Source organism: Schistocerca gregaria, chromosome 2 (genome assembly GCF_023897955.1).
Source record: "Schistocerca gregaria isolate iqSchGreg1 chromosome 2, iqSchGreg1.2, whole genome shotgun sequence".
NCBI classification, from domain to species: domain Eukaryota; kingdom Metazoa; phylum Arthropoda; class Insecta; order Orthoptera; family Acrididae; genus Schistocerca; species Schistocerca gregaria.
Window position 1 is genome coordinate 380,293,910 of NC_064921.1, and position 23,709 is coordinate 380,317,618.

A 23,709-nucleotide genomic window follows, 5' to 3' on the forward strand; every position below is an offset into this window, starting at 1 on the left:
ACTCTTAGTGTGCAACTGGCATGAATTTCAAATGGTATCATTTTTCAGGTGTAGAAGTATGCATACCAAATCTAATTTACATTGTACAACTTGTTCATAGTTTTGTGATTTTTTTTCTGTCTGTGTATATAAATGTGCTTGTGTGTAATGTTAGAAGCTCCCATGAGGCTGTTTACAGATTATGCAGTTGTCTGTAAGAAGGTAACAATGTCAGAAGTCTATAAAGAACTGCAGGAAAACTGGCAAAAGATTGATGTTTCGTGCAGGGACTGGCAGTTGACATGGAATGTAAATAAATGTGACACACAGCGCCTAAGTAAGTGAAGAATGCCACTATTATGTGATTATATTATTGGTGACAAATCACTGGAAATTGAAACCATTGCAAAATACATAAGAGTAACCATCCAGTGTGACATAGAGTGGAATGACCACTCAAAATAAATTTTGTAGGTAATATAGGTGGTAGGCTGAGATTCACAGGAAGACTCTTAGAAAATTATCTATGAAATGGATGACTTACAAACTCTTTGTTTGTTGCACTGATCCTAAAAAATGTGGCATTTTGCTGTATGCCTCTTCTTGTTGACACTCACAAATAATCCAATAGGTATAACATTCTGAAGAAGGGCACTAAGTGCCCGAACTGGTAAATAAATTAAATTTCTTTTATGTTGCTGGTTGCTTATTATTTTGTTACATACAACTACAGTTACTGAAGATGGATAAAATACTAAGCTGCCTACTCTGTTTTCAAACATCTGAATATGTTGTACCAGTTATGTTTTTTCCAATAGGTCTTCAAAATATTCTGTGACTATGTGTCTGATAACTTTTTTTAATTTAGCTATAGGATTTCCATGTAAGGAAAACTGACCTTTTAAGAGTGCACATGTATTTTTAGAAATTAAATTTCCTTTATGCAAATGGTTGCTTATTATTTCTTTACAAAGTAGGCAGTATTATGCACAATACTGTGTGTGTAAAGGTATGAGCTCACACATGCTCAGACACACACACACACACACACACACACACACACACAGCTATCTAAAAGCTACCACTGCATGTGCTGAGGACATACCACAATGACATTTTCATGGCTGTCATAGGCTTTGTGACAAGTGTTGCTTTTTCTTATGTGCATTAATGACCTCTCATCTGTTACATTGCCAGATGCTAAGTTTGTTTTGTATGCAGATGATACAGACATTCCAATAAGTAGCCATTGCAATAAGTAGCAAGTCAAGTACAGATTTGGAAATAGCTGCTAATCAAATTTTCACTGACATTAATAAGTGGTTTACAGCTAAATCACTGTCATTAAACTTTGATAAGACCCACACTATGTTGTTCAGAACCTGTAAGAGATTTCCTTCCAGCATGTGTACAACATTTGAAGACATGCAAATCGAAGAGGTTGACAGTCTTAAATTTAGGGTATTACAGCTTGATAATAAATTCAGTTGGGAAGGGCGTACCACAGAATTCCTTAAGTGCCTTAACAAGTCTATATTTGAAGTGAGAATGATGTCAGATGTAGGTGATATAAAATAAAAAAAAACTTGCATACTTTGCTTACTTTCATTCTAGTATGTCATATGGGATCATATTCTGGGGCAACTCATCAAACTGAGAAAAAGTTTTTGGGGTTCAAAAGCATGTGATAAGTATCATTTGTGGTGTGAATTCAAGAACATCATATAGAAACCTGTTCAAGGAGCTCTGTATTCTGACCACTGCTTCTCAGTATATTTATTCCTTAATGAAATTTGTTGCAAGTAATACATCTCTATTTCCAACCGATAGCTCAATACATAGTTTCAATACTAGGAATAAGAACAATCTACATAAAGACTTAAAATTACTTACCTTAGACCAAAAAGAGGTCCAATATTCAGGAACACACATTTTCAATAAATTGCCAGCAACCATCAAAAACTTGGTTTCAGATAAAGCGTGATTTCAACAGAGTTTGAAAGACTTTTTGATGGGCAACTCCTTCTACTCTATAGATGAATATCTTAACAGAGACTGTTAAGCCAGTTTAAGTAAAAATGTATGTTAGATTTCAGTTTTGACAGCACTTTGTCACGACAGTCAAGATTAGATAATTTGTGTTTAATAAATTTATTAAAAGTGCATAACAACATTTCATTCTGAGACTCTGGTATCGCAGAACTGCTGTTTTTTCTGTTGATCCTCAAGATTTATCCATCAAACAATACAATAAGATGTTTTGCTGTCCCTTACTTGCTGTGTCAAGGAAACTTGACAAAAGTTGAAAAGATCATGAAAAAAATAACAAACAAGGCCAATTCCTAAATGGGAAGGTGAGTGCATGACAGAACGACTGGGACAACAGTGAAAAAAGCCGAAGTGTAAACCAACTTCTCACTAACATTCACAGGGGCACCTCCCTTGTCCCCAACCAGGGCATGGTAAAAATGGTATACAGCGCATATATAGTTAAGCTGTACAGATTCAGCAGGAAAGAAATTGATATTAGTCATTGTGGTCATATGTGGAAATACAACCACATCACTGCCTCTAATAGAAGTAGATAACTTATGGAGACAAAGCAACCGCTATACAAATTCCTAACAAATTGTGTATAGTGGATGGCAATAGAGAATGTTGCTAACTTCATTTCCACAAAATGAAAAAGACAAATGTGTCAGTATAAGGGCATTTATCCAATGCCTATATCCTCCACAGTATAGTAATAACAACTTTGAATGTGAATGATGACAGCAGGTGCAGCTGGTGTTGTGAAAGATGCAGATAAGCATTCTACATGGTGGTTATGATTGAACTTGAGAGGAATCCATGAAAAACGAGTGATAGTAAGACAATAAAACTTTGTGGAAGTATTTGTAACAACATGTGGAAGAGAAATGATGAATAAAGCATTGAAAGAATCACATTTTAATTTCCATATGAGGGGGTAGTATTGGTTAATTCCATACCATGATGAAAACTTTGACTAATGTGATAACCATCTGCATCCAGCATGGAACTGCACTAGAGATACCATTTCACAATTGTTTGCAGCACTTTTCAAACAGTGGACAATGGAATGTTACACTTTCAAAAGTAGATTGTGCACTGCTTGAAAGTCACACATTGCATCCAGCAGTCTCAACTGTGACGACAGTAGCTCCTACAACAATTTGTGGAGCAATTGGCCATCAGTCTCTCCCAGAGCAATTCCTAATTTGTCAGTTAATTCAAACTTCTGAATCACATTCTTCAACCTGGATGCAGAGGTGTTTCTTTAATTCATTGATGCTCACAAAGAGCAGCAGCACTATAGTTGTCACACTCCTGGAAATTGAAATAAGAACACCGTGAATTCATTGTCCCAGGAAGGGGAAACTTTATTGACACATTCCTGGGGTCAGATACATCACATGATCACACTGACAGAACCACAGGCATATAGACACAGGCAACAGAGCATGCACAATGTTGGCACTAGTACAGTGTATATCCACCTTTCGCAGCAATGCAGGCTGCTATTCTCCCATGGAGACGATCGTAGAGATGCTGGATGTAGTCCTGTGGAACGGCTTGCCATGCTATTTCCACCTGGCGCCTCAGTTGGACCAGCGTTCATGCTGGACGTGCAGACCACGTGAGACGACGCTTCATCCAGTCCCAAACATGCTCAATGGGGGACAGATTCGGAGATCTTGCTGGCCAGGGTAGTTGACTTACACCTTCTAGAGCACATTGGGTGGCACGGGATACATGCGGACGTGCATTGTCCTGTTGGAACAGCAAGTTCCCTTGCCGGTCTAGGAATGGTAGAATGATGGGTTCGATGACGGTTTGGATGTACCGTGCACTATTCAGTGTCCCCTCGACGATCACCAGAGGTGTACGGCCAGTGTAGGAGATCGCTCCCCACACCATGATGCCGGGTGTTGGCCCTGTGTGCCTTGGTTGTATGCAGTCCTGATTGTGGCGCTCACCTGCACGGCGCCAAACACGCATACGACCATCATTGGCACCAAGGCAGAAGCGACTCTCATCGCTGAAGACGACACGTCTCCATTCGTCCCTCCATTCACGCCTGTCGCGACACCACTGGAGGCGGGCTGCACGATGTTGTGGTGTGAGCGGAAACCGGCCTAACGGTGTGCGGGACCGTAGCCCAGCTTCATGGAGACGGTTGCGAATGGTCCTCGCCGATACCCCAGGAGCAACAGTGTCCCTAATTTGCTGCGAAGTGGCGGTGCGTTCCCCTACGGCACTGCGTAGGATCCTACGGTCTTGGCGTGCATCCGTGTGTCGCTGCGGTCCGGTCCCAGGTCGACGGGCACGTGCACCTTCCGCCGACCACTGGCGACAACATCGATGTACTGTGGAGACCTCACGCCCCATGTGTTGAGCAATTCGGCGGTACGTCCACCCGGCCTCCCGCATGCCCACTATACGCCCTCGCTCAAAGTCCGTCAACTGCACATATGGTTCACGTCCACGCTGTCGTGGTATGCTACCAGTGTTAAAAACTGCGATGGAGCTCCGTATGCCACGGCAAACTGGCTGACACTGACGGCGGCGGTGCACAAATGCTGCGCATCTAGCGCCTTTCGACGGCCAACACCGCGGTTCCTGGTGTGTCCGCTGTGTCGTGCGTGTGATCATTGCTTGTACAGCCCTCTCGCAGTGTCCGGAGCAAGTATGGTGGGTCTGACACACCGGTGTCAATGTGTTCTTTTTTCCATTTCCAGGAGTGTATTTTGATAAACAGCTTTATGATTAAAGACCTGTTTGCCTTGTCCAGAGTCATGTCAACTGTCGGCAACCGTAATGCACACTGATGGTTCTGTTTCTACCTTATATCAACCATACCACTACCGGCACCTAATATGGCACCTGATACCAAGTCTGACACTAACATTGTTAACAATACAAATCCTGCAGCACACAGTCTGAAAATCATTTCTGTAAGGTTTGGTACCCATAAGATAAATGGTTTTCCATTGGTACTGGCTCAAGCAGCAAAAGTTTAATTATAAACCCCTTTATGAATGTAAGCATTGTGTCAGAGAATGTGTGTATACATCACAGCATCACTCTAAACACAACTCATAGTATCACATCAGCCCCACATTGACACAATATGCACTTCATCAGTCAGCTTAGCAGAAAAGACATGGAGCTGCAAATAGGAGGGAGGAGCATAACCTATCAAGAGTAACACATAGGGGTGCCCCAGAAAGCCCTGATGTCTTCCCTTTAACAACATCCAAAATTGTGATAGGTTTATCATAGATGCAACATTAATGTACCCTGGCTTCATTTCACAGCATATAAAACAGTGCACACTTAATATTGTAAGTCGATATCTTCTCTCTAACTGACCTCTGTGCCCCTGACACTCTTATGAGTTACTCTGATGGCCGGGACAGACCCAAAATCATAGTAGTAACAGTAGAATCTCAGTATAGTGGGATGTGAAAGCCTTGCACCTGCACAGGCCTAAGGATTTGAGTGTCCCATATGTCAGCAACCAAGTTCTGGCTGTAAATAAATTACTTGGTATCATGCTTCTTATCCAACCTACATTCAACAGCCATGTCAATGACCAATATGAGGTCTAATGACATCCAGTTTATGTAACATGTAGAGCTGTTTCATTTGTCATGTCAACAGGAGCACTTTCTCTTCAACACAGAAATTATGACAAATTCTATTACTCATCAATATACATGTCTCTAAGATGTCCAATCAAAGTTTCCATCTTGAGTCACAACAGCGATTGTCAAACTAAATAATGATGGAGATGGACAAGACATCAGTCACACAAATGGTGGTAGAAGTAAAAGAACACACAGATGCCTCCCTAACGGAGGGAGAAAATGAAATTACAAAACCTGCAGGAGCAACATGGCTGTAACAGTTGAAGATAATAATATATGGTAAACTATGAAGAAGGTCTTTGTCCAGCAATGAATCTTGCTATGTCCGTAAATTACTTTCTTCAAGATTCCCATAGTATCCTTATTTCCTATACAATGAGAAGAACTATAATATAGAAGTGCCAGCAGTGAATTCCCACTTGTACTGAGTACCTGAATAAATCTTTCTCTCTCATATTGCTGCGCAACATTGTACTGCACTGTCCTCATTGACAGGTCCACACATTTCCCTTGATGAGACAATTCACACAGTTTGGCATTATTAAATGAGTTCACAAATGTGACTTATTATAAGACAGTACTACATTGCATAAGCTTTATAGATACATCTCATAAAGAGTACTATGAATACATACCACAGGAAGATTAGAAATTAGCATTCCATTAATGATGGTGTGATTTGAGGCAAGTGGGTGGCAAGTGGTTGTTGTGGTCTTCAGTCCAAAGAGTGGTTTGATACATTTCTCCGTGATAGTCTATCCTGTGCAAGCCTCTTTATCTCTACATAACTACTACACTCTATTTAAGCTAGAACCTGCTTACAGTACTCAAACCTTGGTCTGCCTTTACAAATTTTAATCACTCCCCCTCTCCCCTCCATTACCCAATTGGTGATTCCTTGATGCTTCACAATTGTCTTCTATCAAATATTTTTTCACCCAAAATCTTTCAGATTTCATTCCTTATACACCTTACCCCTATCCTGACTCACAACTACTTTTACTCTGAAGAGAACATACACAAACATATCTGTGGCACAGCTGTGGGCACCCATATAGCACCCTGTTATTTGAACATGTTTGTGGGCCATCTAGAGGAAGCGTTCCTAGCTTCTGAAAACTGACAACCACAGCCTGATTCAGGTTCACTGGTGACATCTTCATGATATGGACTCAGGATCAAGACACCCAACCTCATTTCTTTGCCACCTCATCTCCTCTCTCATCCATCTCAACTGGTCCTCTTCAACCCAACATGCCACCTATGTGGACGATGTTGACCTATACCTCCTTGATGACTCCACCCACACCTCTGTTCACATTAAGCCCACTAACTACCAACAGTATCTGCATTTTGACAGCTGCTATCCTTTCCACTGCTACTGCAAAAAGTAGAATCCCTTCAACAAACATAACACATCAAAAGAAGTCAGTAGCTAGGGTAGAGCATACTAAGTTTTTGGGTGTACATATAAATGAGAATCTTAATTGGAAAAGTCATATTTTGGATCTCCTAAAGCGACTAGGTTCAGCAACTTTTGCAATAAGAATAATTGCCAATTTTGAGGATGTAAAAATTAGTAAGCTAACATTCTTTGCATACTTCCACTCTCTGATGTCATACAAAATAATTTTATGCGGCAACTCAACGCATAGACAAAAGGTATTCGCTGCTCAAAAGAAAGTAGTTAGAATAATGTGTGGGTTTCATAGTCACACATCTTGTAGGCATCTGTTTAAAAGGTTAGGAATTCTTACAACTGCTTCACAGTACATTGACTCAGTAATGAAATTTTTTCTCAGCAACATGGACCAGTTTCAAACCAACAGTGACATTCATGATTACAATACCAGAAAAAAGGAAGACCTACACTATCCTTTACTTAACCTATCTTTGGCAGAGAAAGAGGTAAAATATGCTTCTATAAAAATTTTTGATAAATTACCAGATGAAATAAAATGTCTGACACACAGCAGTAATAGCTTCAAAAACAAATTGAAATCATACCTCCTTGGGGGGGGGGGGGGGGGGGGGGGGGAAAGGAACACGTAACTAACTAACCACACTGAAGTATCCCTCCCATACAGCCTATGCACTCCTGGACGATGTATCTGCAGTGGCAAGAACTCCCTATCCTAGTACATTGAAGGTCTCATAAAGACCTTCACAGTCAGGCACTACCCTCCCACACCTAGCCCACAAACAGATTTCCTATACTATATCCTCACACACACGAAATTCTCCCACTGTCCTCAACAATCGATTACAAAGGAGTGAAACCATATCCTTCACCACAGCTTTGATTATCTTTCATCATGCCCTGAAATGAAGGACATCCGACCCTAGACCATTCCAGCCCCTCCTAAAGCGGTATGCTATTGCCCACTCAACCTACACATACTCTAGTCCACCACTATGCCACTGCAACTTCTAATCCCTTGCCACAGGGACCATATCCTGTGAAAGGAGCCAAGTCACACACCAAATCTGCTGCAAACACTGCACAGCTTGCCACATTGATGTAATTACCATCCAGCTGTTCCCAGGATGAATGGACAGCACCACAATGTTGCCAAGAACAAAGCTGACCACCCAATGGCACAACTTGCAGCACTCAGCACAGCATCCTCAATTTCAATGGCTGCTTTCCAACCTGGGCCACTTGGATTCTTCCCTCTACCACCAGGCCATCTAAACTTTGCACATGGGAGTTATTCTTGCAAACACACTTTTTCTCCAATAATTGCCTTGGCCTCAGTCTCCAGTAACTTACTGCTCCACTCCATCCACCCAACGGTTTCCCCTTCCTCTCTTCTGTCACCTTTTCTCAATTCACATTACCACTTTACCTTCATCTTGTCCCACTCTCCACCAGCTCTGAAAACTGTACACCACCTTCCTAGCCCTTGTACCTGTCACCCCTCCTTCCTGCATTCCATACCAATAACCCCCCCCCTCCCCCCTCCTGATACCCTAGACAGCCTCTGTGCAGTCCAGCTCCGTGCCTACCAACTCTTTCTTCCTCAACCCACCCTCCTGACACAAACCCCACTACAACCAGTCAGCTTGCCAAAAAATAGCAATGACACCATTGTTCAGCTGACACCATACAAGGCACAGGCATATATATATGTGTGTGTGTGTGTGTGTGTGTGTGTGTGTGTGTGTGTGTGTGTGTATGTGTGTCTGTATTCCACTGTAGCTCACCAAAGGGTAACTCCAAAAGCTAGCAAGTTTTCTTTGCTTCATGTTTGCCAATCATCAACTTAATGCTTCTGTTTTTTGGTGAATGGTCTCCATGATCCTAAAGTGTATAAATCAGTCCTTCTTTTAGTCAAATTGAGCCTTAAATTTCCATCCCCCCGCCCCCCCCCCCCCCCCCCCCATTTTGTTTCAGGACTCTGCAATAGTTATATAATCTACCCAACTAATCTGCTGCATTCTTCTGTGGTATCACATTTCAAAAACCTGTATTCTCTTCTTGTCTAAAGTGTTTATTTCTCATATTTCATTTCCATAGAAGGCAAACTTGAGACAAAATCTGCCATTCCTGTCACTTAAATTTATGTTCAACATTAACAAATTTCTTTTTTTTCGTAAACATTTTTCTTTCTGTTGCCAGTTTGCATTTTGTATCCTCTCTGCTTCCACCATCATCAGTTATTTTGCTGCCCAAATACTAAAACTCTTCTACTGTTCTGTGAGTGTCATAAATATCTACAGAGGTATTACTTATATGAGTATATGAGTTTACTTTTTTTAGATAGCTAATGTTACTATGTGTTACAGAGTGTACTCAGTGGCAAGCACTCAATGTGCAATTACTGTTTGTTTCAGAGGGTACTCAGTGACAATCAGTCAGTGTGCAGAAGATTTGCATACACTTTGCTCACTAAAGCCATGGGATAGCGATAAGCACATATATATATGGTGGTAGTATTGCATACATAAGGTATAAGTGCATATACAGATGGTAGTAGTATTATGTACACAAGGTACAAGAGAGCAGTGCATTAGCAGAGCTGTCATAGCTGTCATTTGTACTTATGTGATTCATGTGGAAAAACTTCCAACATGATTATGGCCACACAATGGGAATTAACAGACTCTTAATGCAGAACAGTAGTTAGAGCTGAACACATGAGGCATTCCATTTCAGAAATCATTAAGGAATTCAATATTCCAAGATTCACAGAAACCTCCCATGAACCATGGACCTTGCCGTTGGTGGGGAGGCTTGCATGCCTCATCGATACTGATGGCCACACCGTAGGTGCAACCACAACGGAGAGGTATCTGCTGAGAGGCCAGACAAACGTGTAGTTCCTGAAGAGGGGCAGCAGCCTTTTCAGTAGTTGCAGGGGCAACAATCTGGATGATTGATTGATCTGGCCTTGTAACCCTAACCAAAACGACCTTGCTGTGCTGGTACTGCAAATGGCTGAAAGCAAGAAGGAACTACAGCCCTAATTTTCCCGAGGGCATGCAGCTTTACTGTATGGTTAAATGATGATGGCGTCCTCTTGGATAAAATATTCCAGAGGTAAAATAGTCCCCCATTTGGATCTCCGGGTGGGGACTACTCAAGAGGACGTCGTTATCAGGAGAAAGAAAACTCGCGTTCTGCGGATCGGAGCGTGGAATGTCAGATCCCTTAATCGGGCAGGTAGGTTAGAAAACTTAAAAAGGGAAATGGATAGGTTAAAGGTAGATGTAGTGGGAATTAGTGAAGTTCGGTGGCAGGAGGAACAAGACTTTTGGTCAGGTGAATACAGGGTTATAAATACAAAATCAAATAGGCGTAATGCAGGAGTAGGTTTAATAATGAATAAAAAAAATAGGAGTGCGAGTAAGCTACTACAAACAGCATAGTGAACGCATTATTGTGGCCAAGATAGACACGAAGCACAGGCATACTACAATAGTACAAGTTTATATGCCAACTAGGTCTGCAGATTATGAAGAAATTGATGAAATGTATGATGAGATAAAAGAAATTATTCAGGTATGAAGGGAGGCGAAAATTTAATAGTCATGGGTGACTGGATATTGAGAGTAGGAAAATGGACAGAAGGAAACATAGGAGGTGAATATGGACTGGGAGAAAGAAATGAAAGAGGAAGCCATCTGGTAGAATTTTGCATGAGCATAACTTAATCATAGCTAACACTTGGTTCAAGAATCATAAAAGAAGGTTGTACACATGGAAGAATCCTGGAAATACTAGAAGGTATCAGATAGATTATATAATGGTAAGACAGAGATTTAGGAACCAGGTACTAAATTGTAAGACATTTCCAGGAGCAGATGCGCACTCTGACCACAATCTATTGGTTATGAACTGTAGATTAAAACTGAAGAAACTGCAAAAAGGTGGGAATTTAAGGAAATGGGATCTGGACAAACTGATTAAACCAGAGGTTGCACAGAGTTTCAGGGAGAGCATAAGGGAACAATTGTCACAAATGGGAGAAAGAAATACAGTAGAAGAAGAATGTGTAGCTCTGAGGGATGAAGTAGTGAAGGCAGCAGAGGATGAAGTAGGTAAAAAGACGAGGGCTAGTAGAAATCCTTGGGTAACAGAATAAATATTTAATTTAATTGATGAAAGGAGAAAATATAAAACTGTAGTACATGAAGCAGGCAAAAAGAATATAATCGTCTCAAAAGTGAGATTGATAGGAAGTGCAAAATGGCTAAGCAGGGATGGCTAGAGGACAAATGTAAGGATGTAGAGGCTTATCTCACTAGGGGTAAGATAGATACTGCCTACAGGAAAGAGACCTTTGGAGAAAAGAGAACCACTTGTATGAATATCAAGAGCTCAGATGGAAACCCAGTTCTAAGCAAAGAAGGGAAAGCAGAAAGGTGGAAGGAGTATATAGAGAGTCTATATAAGGGAGATGTACTTGAGGACAATATTCTGGGAATGGAAGAGAATGTAGATGAAAACAAAATGGGAGATACAATACTGCGTGAAGAGTTTGACAGAGCACTGAAAGACCTGAGTCGAAACAAGGCCCCGGGAGTAGACAACATTCCATTACAACTACTGACGGCCTTGGGAGAGCTAGTCCTGACAAAACTATACCATCCGGTGAGAAAAATGTGTGAGACAGGTGAAATACCCTCAGACTTCAAGAAGAATATAATAATTCCAATCCCAAAGAAAGCAGGTGTTGACAGATGTGAAAATTACCGAACAATCAGTTTAATAAGTCACAGCTGCAAAATACTAACGCGAGTTCTTTACAGACGAATGGAAAAACTAGTAGAAGCCGACCTCGGGGAAGATCAGTTTGGATTCTGTAGAAATGTTGGAACACGTGAGGCAATACTGACCCTACGACTTATCTTAGAAGCTAGATTAAGGAAGGGCAAACCTACATTTCTAGCATTTGTAGACTTAGAGAAAGCTTTTGACAATGTTGACTGGGTTACACTCTTTCAAATTCTAAAGGTGGCAGGGGTAAAATACAGGGAGCGCAAGGCTATTTACAATTTGTACAGAAACCAGATGGCAGTTATAAGAGTCGAGGGACACGAAAGGGAAGCAGTGGTTGGGAAGGGAGTGAGACAGGGATGTAGTCTATCCCAATGTTATTCAATCTGTATATTGAGCAAGCAGTGAAGGAAAGAAAAGAAAAATTCGGGGTAGGTATTAAAGTCCATGGAAAAGAAATAAAAACTTTGAGGTTCGCCGATGACATCGTAATTCTGTCAGAGACAGCAAAGGACTTGGAAGAGCAGTTGAATGGAATGGACAGTGTCTTGAGAGGAGTATATAAGATGAACATCAACAAAAGCAAAACGAGGATAATGGAATGTAGTCAAATAAGTCAGGTGATGCTGAGGGAATTAGATTAGGAAGTGAGACACTTAAAGTAGTAAAGGAGTTTTGCTATTTGAGGAGCAAAATAACTGATGCTGGTCGAAGTAGAGAGGATATAAAATGTAGACTGGCAATGGAAAAAAAAACATATCTGAAGAAGAGAAATTTGTTAACATCGAGTATAGATTTAAGTGTCAGGAAGTCATTTCTGAAAGTATTTGTATGGAGTGTAGCCATGTATGGAAGTTAAACATGGACGATAAATAGTTTGGACAGGAAGAGAATAGAAGCTTACAAAATGTGGTGCTACAGAAGAATGCTGAATATTAGATGGGTAGATCACATAGTTAATGAGGAGGTATTGAATAGAATTGGGGAGAAGAGGAGTTTGTGGCACAACTTGACCAGAAGAAGGTACCGGTTGGTAGGACATGTTCTGAGGTATCAAGGGATCACAAATTTAGCATTGGAGGGCAGTGTGGAGGGTAAAAATCGTAGAGGGAGATCAAGAGACGTATACACTAAGCAGATTCAGAAGGATGTAGGTTGCAGTAAGTACTGGGAGATGAAGAAGCTTGCACAGGATAGAGTAGCATGAAGAGCTGCATCAAACCAGTCTCAGGGCTGAAGACCACACCAACAACAACAAGATTCACAGAGTCAAGAGTGTGCCAAGAATACCAAATTTCAGGCATTATCTTTCACCACAGACAATGTAATGACCAAGAGAAGTGGCAAAGTGGCATTTGCATAGAGTTGTCAGTGGTAACAGACATCAACAGTGCATGAAATAACTGCAGAAGTCAATGTGAAACCCACAACAAATATATTTCATTACAGTGTGGTAAAATTTGGCATTAATGGGCTATGGCAGCAGATGACCAACGCAAGTGTCTTTGCCAACAGCACGACATCACCTGCAGCACCTCTGCTGTGCTCATGACCATTGTGGTTGGACCCTCAAGGACTGGAAAACTGTGGCATGGTCAGATAAGTCCGGATTCCAGTTGGTAAGAGTTTATGGTAGAGTTTGAGTGTGGCACAGACCCCATGAAGCTATGGACCCAAGTTGCAAACAAGGCAATGGGCAAGATGGTGGTGGCTTCATAATGGTGTTGGCTGTGTTTACACAAAATGGACTGGATCCTCTGGTCTAGATGAACCATTCATTGGCTGGAAATGGAGACAATTTGCAGTCATTCATGGACTTCATGTTCCCAAAAACTAATGGAATTTTTATGGACGACAATGCGCCATGTCCCTGGGCCACAATTGTTCACAATTGGTTTAAAGAACATTCTGGACAATTCGAGTGAATGATTTGGCCACCCAATCACCCAACATGAATACCATCTAACATTTATGGGACATAATCAAGAGGTCAACTTATGCACAGAATCCTGCATCAGCAACACTTTCACTGTTATGAATCGCTATACAAGCAGCAAGGTTCAATAATTCTGCAGGGGACTTCCAAACAATTGTTGAATCCGTGACATGTTGAGTCGAGATGATGCACTATGCCAGGCATAAGGAGGTCCGACATGATATTAGGAGGTATCCCATGTCAGCTGTCACCTCAGTGTATTACTAACCACACATTTGAAGCCAGAAGGCTAAATGATCCACATAAATCTAACAACTTTATAATACTTTTACAGTTGTATGCATGAAGATGAATATCTTGACTGCACATGCTGTCTGTAGGAATAGAAAAACTGCATTTCATTTTGTCTTTTAAAACACAAGAATGCATTTTATATTTCATAGCTTCAGCACATTTTTTTCCATCAGTTTCTGACATGAATTTAAGATATTTTTTACATTATCTTCATTTGTTTTTTGTTTAATAATCTTAAAAATGACTTTAAAATGATTTCTTATGATACCTTATTCTTTTTTGTGGATTTTACATTTTCTGCTGACAGAATTTAAAGTTAAATGATACTATCTGCACCTTCACTTCATTTGTCAATTACTACTAACTGTCTACATTAAATGAAGGACAAAAACTATGAATAATACTGACAGTGTGGCCTACTATAACCATTCATGGTTTTCTACCTTCACTGGCAATGTTTATAATTATGAAGAAGGAAAAAAAGCTCACCTTGAAAAAAGCTATGTAGATCAATGAAGAGTAGAAATTCACAAACTGAAAGACAAATATCTTGAAAGTGTAGCTGTCTTCATATTCTGTTTGAGTCCTGGGGTTCTCTAGGTTTGTCAAAAGTGTTGCAATTCTCTGATATAGCTGTAAACAAATTGTATTGATTTAAGTCATTATACAGCCCTACATTTTGTTTAATATAACAGGTTCTCTTATCCAACAATTTACTTTTAGATGAGCTTCTTTGCTGCTCAGTGCTCTCTTTATGTAGTGAATAAAAATCTGTCTTATGGCGAATACGAAGGTTTGAGTGGATATAAAATGTAGATTTTTATTTTTTATGGAAAATTGTTGTTTGGAGTTTTCTATTTAATTTGATGTATGTTTCATTGATTTTGGAGGACTCCAAGGATTTTTAATTTATTTTGAAATAATTTACTACACAAGTAATTTCTACAGGTTGTATGAACACTTGTTCTGTTACAGCAAGATATCTTGGGAACTGTTCGCTCCAGAAGGCAATGCTTTATGAATGTCTTGCTGCAGTAGTTGTTTCATTGGTTGTTGTGATATCACTTCCTGTTTGTGTTATAAAGCATGGTATCATCCACATTTTGTAAGGTGCATTACACCTTTCGTTGTGTATATTTGGACTTGTTGCTCATTGAGATGTGTTTCGCTCTTTAATATGACTCCACCAAATGAAATATTTAAGAAGAGAAGAAATAAGGAAAATAGATTCTACTGAACATATCCTGTTGGAAGTTTACATCCAGAGAATGGAGATTTGGGAAAGCAACAATGAACAAAGTTATGTGAACAGTAGTGAAGTGTACAGTGAAACCAGTTTAATATTAAGTTCAAGTGTACTAAAGATGATTTTTAATCAAAGTGCATGTTGTAATTTGTATGGTGAAGAGATAATAATTTATGAAAATGGCTTCGAAGGAAATGGTTTAGTTCTTTGTTTGGAGGCCTCTTGTTTAAGTCGTGAGAATAAGAGCGAATTTTGGACATCTGAACAATGTGAAAACAATAATTTCTTGGGATGAATATTAGAGATTGTGTGCTCTTATCAGTCTGTCATGCCTCCTACTAATGTATCATGATACACAGATGCGTTTGGAGAAACAGTAAAAGTAATTCCAGAGAGCCAATGAAGGAAAAAAAAAGGACAACGATAGAAACAATGACATTTGCACTGAATTTGATACATCATGGCAGAAAAGGGACCATCAATCAAAACATTCTTAAAACATTCTTTTGCCACTGCAATAAGTACTGATATCAGAACGGTGCTTGACATGGAAGTATTGTCAAAACATTTCCAAGGCCTCACAAAAGTGGGTACCAATAATAACCAGAAAAAAACAAGTAAAAAACGATTGTATGAACACAAATGTCACAGAAACATATGAGGGATCCAATGGAGGAATAGAAAGTGCCTCAGCTGTGAAGATCTTTCAATTCCCTCAAGAATAATCTGGGATTTGTTATGCTAAATTTATTTATTTGTTACTGTGATTTCAGTTTGTCAAATCAATAATTGACAGCAGGCTCTGTGATGACCTAAAACTTCAAAAGTTGGAAAGTGTCTGTCATGTGCAAAAGTAATGGATACCCAACTGCTTAAAATCAGGCAGAACTTTTCTTGCAAAGAGCTTGAAGATGGAAAGACACTTAGATCGTGTTTGACTGACAAAACAATATATCAGCTTAGTGAATACTATGGCCAAGCCACTAGACAGAATACAAACAACCTGGAAGGAATGAGAAAAGCAGTAGTGACAATGTTTTTCCACAAGACATCAAGTAATTAGTAGCCACTACACAGCTTGTTTTCAATTGGCGGATGTAAATATAGCAAAGCTGAGGCAGCAGTAACTCAATATACCCATTGAAACACCATCCCTGAAGCTGATGGAACAGTAACAAAGTCAATGTGTACAGATGTAGCACATCCATATCTCTTGAAGAAATGCCTCACAGTAAAAACTCAAAATGTAAATGAGTCTTTCAACAATGTTGTATGGAACACAGTGCCCAAAACTGTATTTGTTTTCTTGAAAACACTGAAGACTGGGCTCAACAATGCTGTGATCACCTTCAATAATGGAAATGCAGGCAGAATAAAGGTTCTGAAGCAAAATGAAATTAAGTCTAGCCATAATTCAGAAACAGTTCTCCAAGAACTGAATAGACGGTGAGTCTCCAAGGCAAATATTATGATCAAAAATATTTTCAATTACAATAAATTTTAAGATCTTCGTTAAAAATGTATATAGTGTTCCTAACAATGTTTGATACTTGAGACTAGAACAGTGAATGTACATGATATGACTCTATACCCTGGCAAAGTTTTGCTTTATTACCTTGGACAGTTCCAGGAAAATGTGATATAAATATGTTAAATTTAGCATTAGCAAGAGGGGGCATATTGTTCTTAAATTCCAGGTTTTTCATTATTTGAAGCTATCTTTGAATATTTTAACATCAACAGAGTGCTACAGTCAGTAATGTTTTAAAGATTTAGGATCACTCTGTGCTTGTTATATGGATAGTAATTACTTACTGCAGTTTTTGTTACTTGTAAAGAAGAAATGGAATGTACAATAGAATAACAATAAAAGTTTAAAGTAATATAGCAGAAATTTTGTTCCTATAGTTCATTACTTATTTTGTAATATTACCCTAGTCAGAATCATGATGATCGTTAAGTTGATAACAGCAGCTGTGACCGATGTGAAAATCTTGGCATGTGTACTGAAGAAACCTCCACTGCTATGAAACACTGTTATTAGTGCAATTCTGTAGATTATTGTTCCTAGAACTGTCCCCATCACAACAACAACCTGAAAGAATAGTATGAGTTTTGCAGAATATTCATGAGAGTTATCACTCTTAATTATCACAAAAGTGGTAAAATTAGATACACTAACCCTAATTTAAATAAAATTAAAGTCCAGAGTATTTTTATATGTTAATAATCAATTGTGACCAGCTTCCAGTTACTGAAGACATTGTAATCAAATTCACCATTAAATGCTGGATTCGACACTGTGTATGATAAATCATTCTACTTAAATTAAAATTAATTTTTAGCAGACATTTCACATCATAGAACCAAGCAAGCCCCCCTCCCCTCCCCCAAATCAGAACTTCCATTGTCAGAAACAAATTGTAGACCATTTCCAATGTGACACAACAAAGCATCAGTTCACTTTCAAAGTTCAAACAGTGCATAACAGATGGCACAGTTAGTAGCAAATTGTTTCTCATCAGAGCAAAGAGAACACGAAAATTATGCACATGCAGACAGGCTGCTTCCTTTTTAACAAACAAGCACTAATAAGCAGCTAACAACCATAGTGGCTGTACTGTAGTGTCCATGACAAACACCAACTAACATACAATTTAATTATACTACGTTTTATTAAAAACATGTGTTAAATGGAAGTTCAACATTAATTAATTTGTATTAAGCTACAGTTTCACATTGTCTATAACAACCTCACCATGAGAAACACGACTGAAGTAGTTGCCAGAAGCCTCCAAGCTTTGCTCCATGTGGGAAGATATGGCTCTTTTTCATGTGTGACTGGATTAATGCGAAATGTTTTAACTGATGTCTCAAATTCTGGTCTTGGTTCTTCATCTTCTTCAGCATTTTGCAAGTCCCATTCCCACACAATTACTGCTTGTCGTCTTTTCCAGAGTTCAAGAAAGGTGGTAGCTACAAAAATCATTTGAATTTATTAGGAGAATATTAATATTAATGAGCAGTTAAGAAAAAAGAAACTCATATGTAAAATGAAGCAGTGGAAAACCCAAAATGGAATGTAACATTATTGTGAAAAGGGTAGCTGCTACTCACAATATAGCGGAAATGCTGATTCACAGATAGGCACAACAAAAAGACTGTCACAAAATAAGCTTTCAGCCAACAAGGCCTTTGTCAAAAGTAGACAACACACACACACACACACACACACACACACACACACACACACACACACACAACTCTCACACACACATGACCAGTCTCTGGCAGCTGGAGCCATACTACACTCATAATGTGGCTTCAGGTGCCTGAGACTGTGGTGTGTGTGTGTGTGTGTGTGTGTGTGTGTGTGTGTGTGTGTGTGTGTGTGTTGTCTACTTTTGCTACTTTTGACAAAGGCCTTGTTGGCTCAAAGCTTATTTTGTGACAGTCCTTTTGTTGTGCCTATCTGCAGCTCAGCATCTCCGCCATATGGTGAGTAGCAACTATCCTTTTCATAAGATTGTCATATGTGAACTATATTTACCGATACATGTTACTCATAGTAGCTTTTATTTGACTCAACTGCAGCCTTCTGCAACTAGTTTAGAAATGTGTCAGTTATATTCCACCCTTTTCATTCATTTATTTATCTATTTATGCCCAATGCATTTCAGAGCAGCACCTATATTTTTAAGGACTGACTGTTTTTTGAGATGCATCTCTGCACCTATTATCACTTGACTATAAAGGAATGACACAGTTTTTGGTTTACGAATGTGTTTTTCATTTACTGCCAGGTGATAAACTGAAGATTTAACTCGCAAAAACATCAAGCAGTCCTTTAACATGGAGCTGTAGCTCTGAAATTCTTTAGATTTAAATACGAAAATAAAGATTTTGAGTGATGGTGGTGTACTGTTATTAAAGTATTATTAGCAGAAAAGAAACTAAACAAAAAGCTGACAATGAAAAAGTTCAAGTATAGTGAAATGCTTCAGTTACTATACTTAACTTTCAGATTTTATATACCATTTATTACTTTACATCAAGAGTCACATCAGTTGACTTTAACCCAAAATTCTTCTACTCTGTGTAACTTTAATTTTTTGTTCTGTAATATAAGATACATCAATGTGGCTATAGGAGGTATGGAATACGTTCTTACTTTCCATTTTTCATGCTGCCAACTTCTAGTGGACCTCCGCAGTTCCACACAATTCATGAACAGATTTAAGTATATCTCCATAACATTGTTTTGAACATTACTTCAGGTATTATAAAATGCAAATAAATCATTATTAGCAATATCTGATTTGGCCTGTAATACTATATTACCATCCACATTTTTTATCTCAGTTTGTCCGGTTTCATTTAATTTCATTCATATTACTCATTAGCTTAATTTGCATTTTGGGTCACATTTCCACCAATGGTACTGCGGATGAAATAATAGTATTTGTATGTATCAGAAATTGTCTTTCTTTTTGCATTTTATATAAAGTTGATGTTACTGTTTGAAGTTTTATCTATGTGCAAGAACATTTTATATCTAGTGGCTGATAATGAATTCTTCTTTCATATTCAATTTACCAACCCAAAATTATATTCAGTTATAGAAAACACAACAACGTTATCATCAGACATGAGTTCTCTTCATAATACCAATGTTATTCTTTTGTAACCTTAAATACATATTTTTAATTCAACATATTCTGCATTAACTTATCTGTGAATAATTCCCCCCCCCCCCCCCCCCCCCCCACCCCCACCCCCTTTATATCACAGTTGGAATGTTGAAATTGTATGACGATATAGTTTGAAGTTTGCTCTCCAGAGAGTATTTTGTTTTCATATGCACCTCTAGTAAAAGAAGCCTGAACTATGAAACAAAAGTAGCACACATGTTACTATCACCAGCTTGTGAAGAGCATCGGAGAGCAGTTTGATATTTGTGACCCAAAGGGCATAAACTGAGTGAAATTCACAGGGACATGTGTGGCGTGTTTGGAGTTGGACCATAGCAATGTCTACAGATGGTGTACATTCTTATAAGAGGGCTGTGTGAATCTTTGGATGTGTAGTCTGACACCCACATACATACTAAATCACATCTAATTTCTTTAATAGCTTTTCACTGTGTTTACACAAATAAATAAAATAGTATATAATTCCCATAGGTGTCACTGTCACTTTCCTCACCTTTGCTAACCCCAACATAGTTTTCACCTCTACTATATACCAGTCTCATGGTGTGTTTAATTCAACATTAAAGTTTTTAATATTTCATACAGTGACATATGCTATGGATCAAAATGAAACATAAAAAAGTAACTTACCCCAGAAAGACATAAAAATAGCGAAGAAGACAGTAGCTGGATTGTCAAACAGATATGTGAGTTTAGCAAATGTACATGACTGATACAGTCTGGTAAAAGGACATGCTTTGTCACAATGTGGACAGAGTGTGATATTGCCAGGTCCAGACATATTACAGATCTCCAGGCTGAAACCATAAAAATCAGTTACACAAACAATTTGAATACTGATAGAAATTATTGTTTAAAGATTTAATTGATGAATTAACACTACCTGAGAACAGGATTCAAAAAGGAAAGGCAGGTTAATGTCAGTTTCAGGCAAATGACAATAAAGGAAAATACCCAACTAAAGGAATTTGAATTTCAACATAACCATGACCAGAATTCAGACACATATCCATCCTGATCACTGAGTCTTTGTACAGAGTTTAAATTTTTACTGTTGGTAGCATCACTGCTTTACTGTCTTAATTGCATCTCCATGTAGCTTTTCTAAACCTATCAATTATGATCTGTTACGTGTAGGCATTATAGTGGCTCATTGTGCAACTCCTGGATAGTTTCTATGCTGAATTGTGATGTATGTAATTTCATCTTTACTAATTATGTCTGGGCCACTTGTTTTAAATCGTATGCTAGAGAAAGTAACATCACAGTAATGAGCAGATGCAGGAGATTCCCCAAGTATCATAAATGGGATGTAGTGTCCCTTTAAACAAGAGGATGAGTGACACTCCATTTGTGGTTGTGAAATGTTTGGTACTTTTATTATGTTGCAATGATTTGTGTTTGCTCAGCATATTGTGTCATTTGACATTTAGTCTGTATGTTTGCATCAGGTTTCATCCATAGACATCATACAGTTCCTTTGAGTGATGTCTATTATCATCTTTGAAGGTATATTTCACAGTGTGCACAATTACATTTCACCAACCAGTCATGCACATCTATGAATGGTATGAAAGAGTAGAGTGACATCATCAATTGTGTACCAGTGATCTGTCCATATAAGACTGCCATTTAGGATAATATTTTCTTTATGAATGATAATTTGAGATTCTTCAGGGCTAGGGTCATCCTCCAGCATGGACACACACACACACACACACACACAGTGAATTGACAGGCAGTTATCATTGTGTAGTTTTGTACAAAGATGGATATTAGTTAATAAAAGACTTTTCATTGCTGGAAAAAATATCAGTATATGTTATATGTGCAGGACAGATCTATCAAACAATGGAAAATGTAGGAAGGAATGTAACAATATTATGAAAAGGAAAGTTGCCACTCACCATTTAGTGGAGATGCTGAGTTGCATATAAGCACAACAAAAAGACTGTCACAAATATAGCTTTCACCCAGTAAATCAAAATTAGACAAGAAACACACACATACACACTCACACTAACACAACTTTGTTGTTTTCATTTGATTCCTCTTTGTACACAAATATATGTGACAGCAAACAAAATTGGAATGTAATGCCCTATCAACACTAAATTCATAAATAATGGAGAACTACCTCAATTACCAATGAGTAGCAAAGCAATTACACTGCATCCTTATAAAGTGATTTAGGGACTTCCAAATTGAATTCTCCAATAGGAATTCAGTATCGTCTACTCCAAAATATGATATGTGCACTAAACACTGCATCAACTTACATGGTGCTAAGTATCAGGAATTATGCAAAATTCTGAGTATGAACTGTTCGATACAGAGAATTAAGTTTACTATTAGGCAGAAGTAAAACTATAAGGACAGATCATGAGTCATACTTGGGTAGCTCTGTTGGCAGAGCACTTGCATGCGAAAGGCAAAGGTCCTGGTTCAAGTCTAGGTCTGGCTCACAGTTTTAATCTGCCAGGAAGTTTCATACCAATGCACACTCTGCTGCTGCAGAGTGAAAATTTCATTCTGGAAACTATCCAATGCACTTTTGTTTTGACCAAAGTCAGCAGAAAGTTTATGATGTAATAACAACAATATTACGGAAAGGATAGATTGCTACTCACCACAAAGAGGAGCCACTGAATCGCAGACAGGCACAATGGAAAAATATTTACATATAACCTTTCAAACAAAGTACTTTTCTGAAGTAGAACATACACACATTCACACAAGCACAATTTACACACACAAGGTCAATGTCTCTGTGAGCTGAGGTCTAACTGCACGTGCACCTAACATGAGCAGCAATCTTTTGGGATGTGTGGTCATGGTAAGGAGACATCATTGGACAGTGAGGGGGAGTAATAGTAGGGTATGGGTAAAGGATAATGCAGTGTTGTCTGTGCCAGCAGGCAGGGATGTGATGGGACAAAATAGGGCTGCTAGGTGCAATGTCAGGAGGCTGTGCTGGAGTTGGTGGAGAGAGGAAGGGGGAGAGGCAAGAAGTAGAGAAAGGGCAAACTCTATTAGGTGCAATGGCAAGTATAGTACTTGAATGAGAAGCAAGGAAGTGGATAGGTAAGTGGAGGACAGGGAGTAGTGCAAGCTGAGACCAGTGAGGATACAGGAATGAAGGATATGTTGTAGAAAGGGTTCCCACCTGCATAATTCAGAAAAGCTGGTGTTGGTAGGAAGAATCCAAGGGGCACTCACTGTAGAACAGTCATTTAAGTGAGGCATATCATGTTGGCAGCATGTTCAGCAACTGGATGGCCAGCTGTCTCTTGGCCACAGTTTACCATTGGTTATTCATGTGGACAGACAGCTTCTTAGTTGTCATGCTTATGTAAAAAGTGGTACAGTGGTTGCAGAATAGTTGGTTGATCACATAGCTGCTTTCACAGATGGCTCTGCCTTTGACAGGATAGGAAATGGGTGTAACAGGACTGGAGTAGGTGGAACTGGGAGGAAGTATCCAGCAAGTCTTGTATCTAGGTCTATAGCAGGGATATGAGCCATGTGGCAAGGGGATGGGAGCAGGAATGGAGTAGGGGTGGACAAGGATGTTGATTAGGTTCAGAGGGTGTTTGAATACCACTGTGGAAGGAGTGGTAAGCATATTTCTGGTTTCAGTGCACAAT

At 39.0% G+C, this 23,709-nt stretch overlaps 1 protein-coding gene across 1 annotated transcript in view; it reads right to left on the reverse strand.

The window, feature by feature from the left end:
• The window catches only part of LOC126335783 (anoctamin-4-like), a 274,203-nt gene that overhangs the window by 69,316 nt on the left and 181,178 nt on the right, over positions 1 to 23,709 (reverse strand). Inside the window, exons 11-14 of the mRNA XM_049999245.1 lie at positions 20,693 to 20,859; positions 18,109 to 18,326; positions 17,284 to 17,445; positions 14,594 to 14,737 (exon numbers count right to left, since the gene is read on the reverse strand). Coding sequence (XP_049855202.1) covers positions 14,594 to 14,737; positions 17,284 to 17,445; positions 18,109 to 18,326; positions 20,693 to 20,859 — 691 coding nt within the window. The remainder of the gene's footprint in view (positions 1 to 14,593; positions 14,738 to 17,283; positions 17,446 to 18,108; positions 18,327 to 20,692; positions 20,860 to 23,709) is intronic.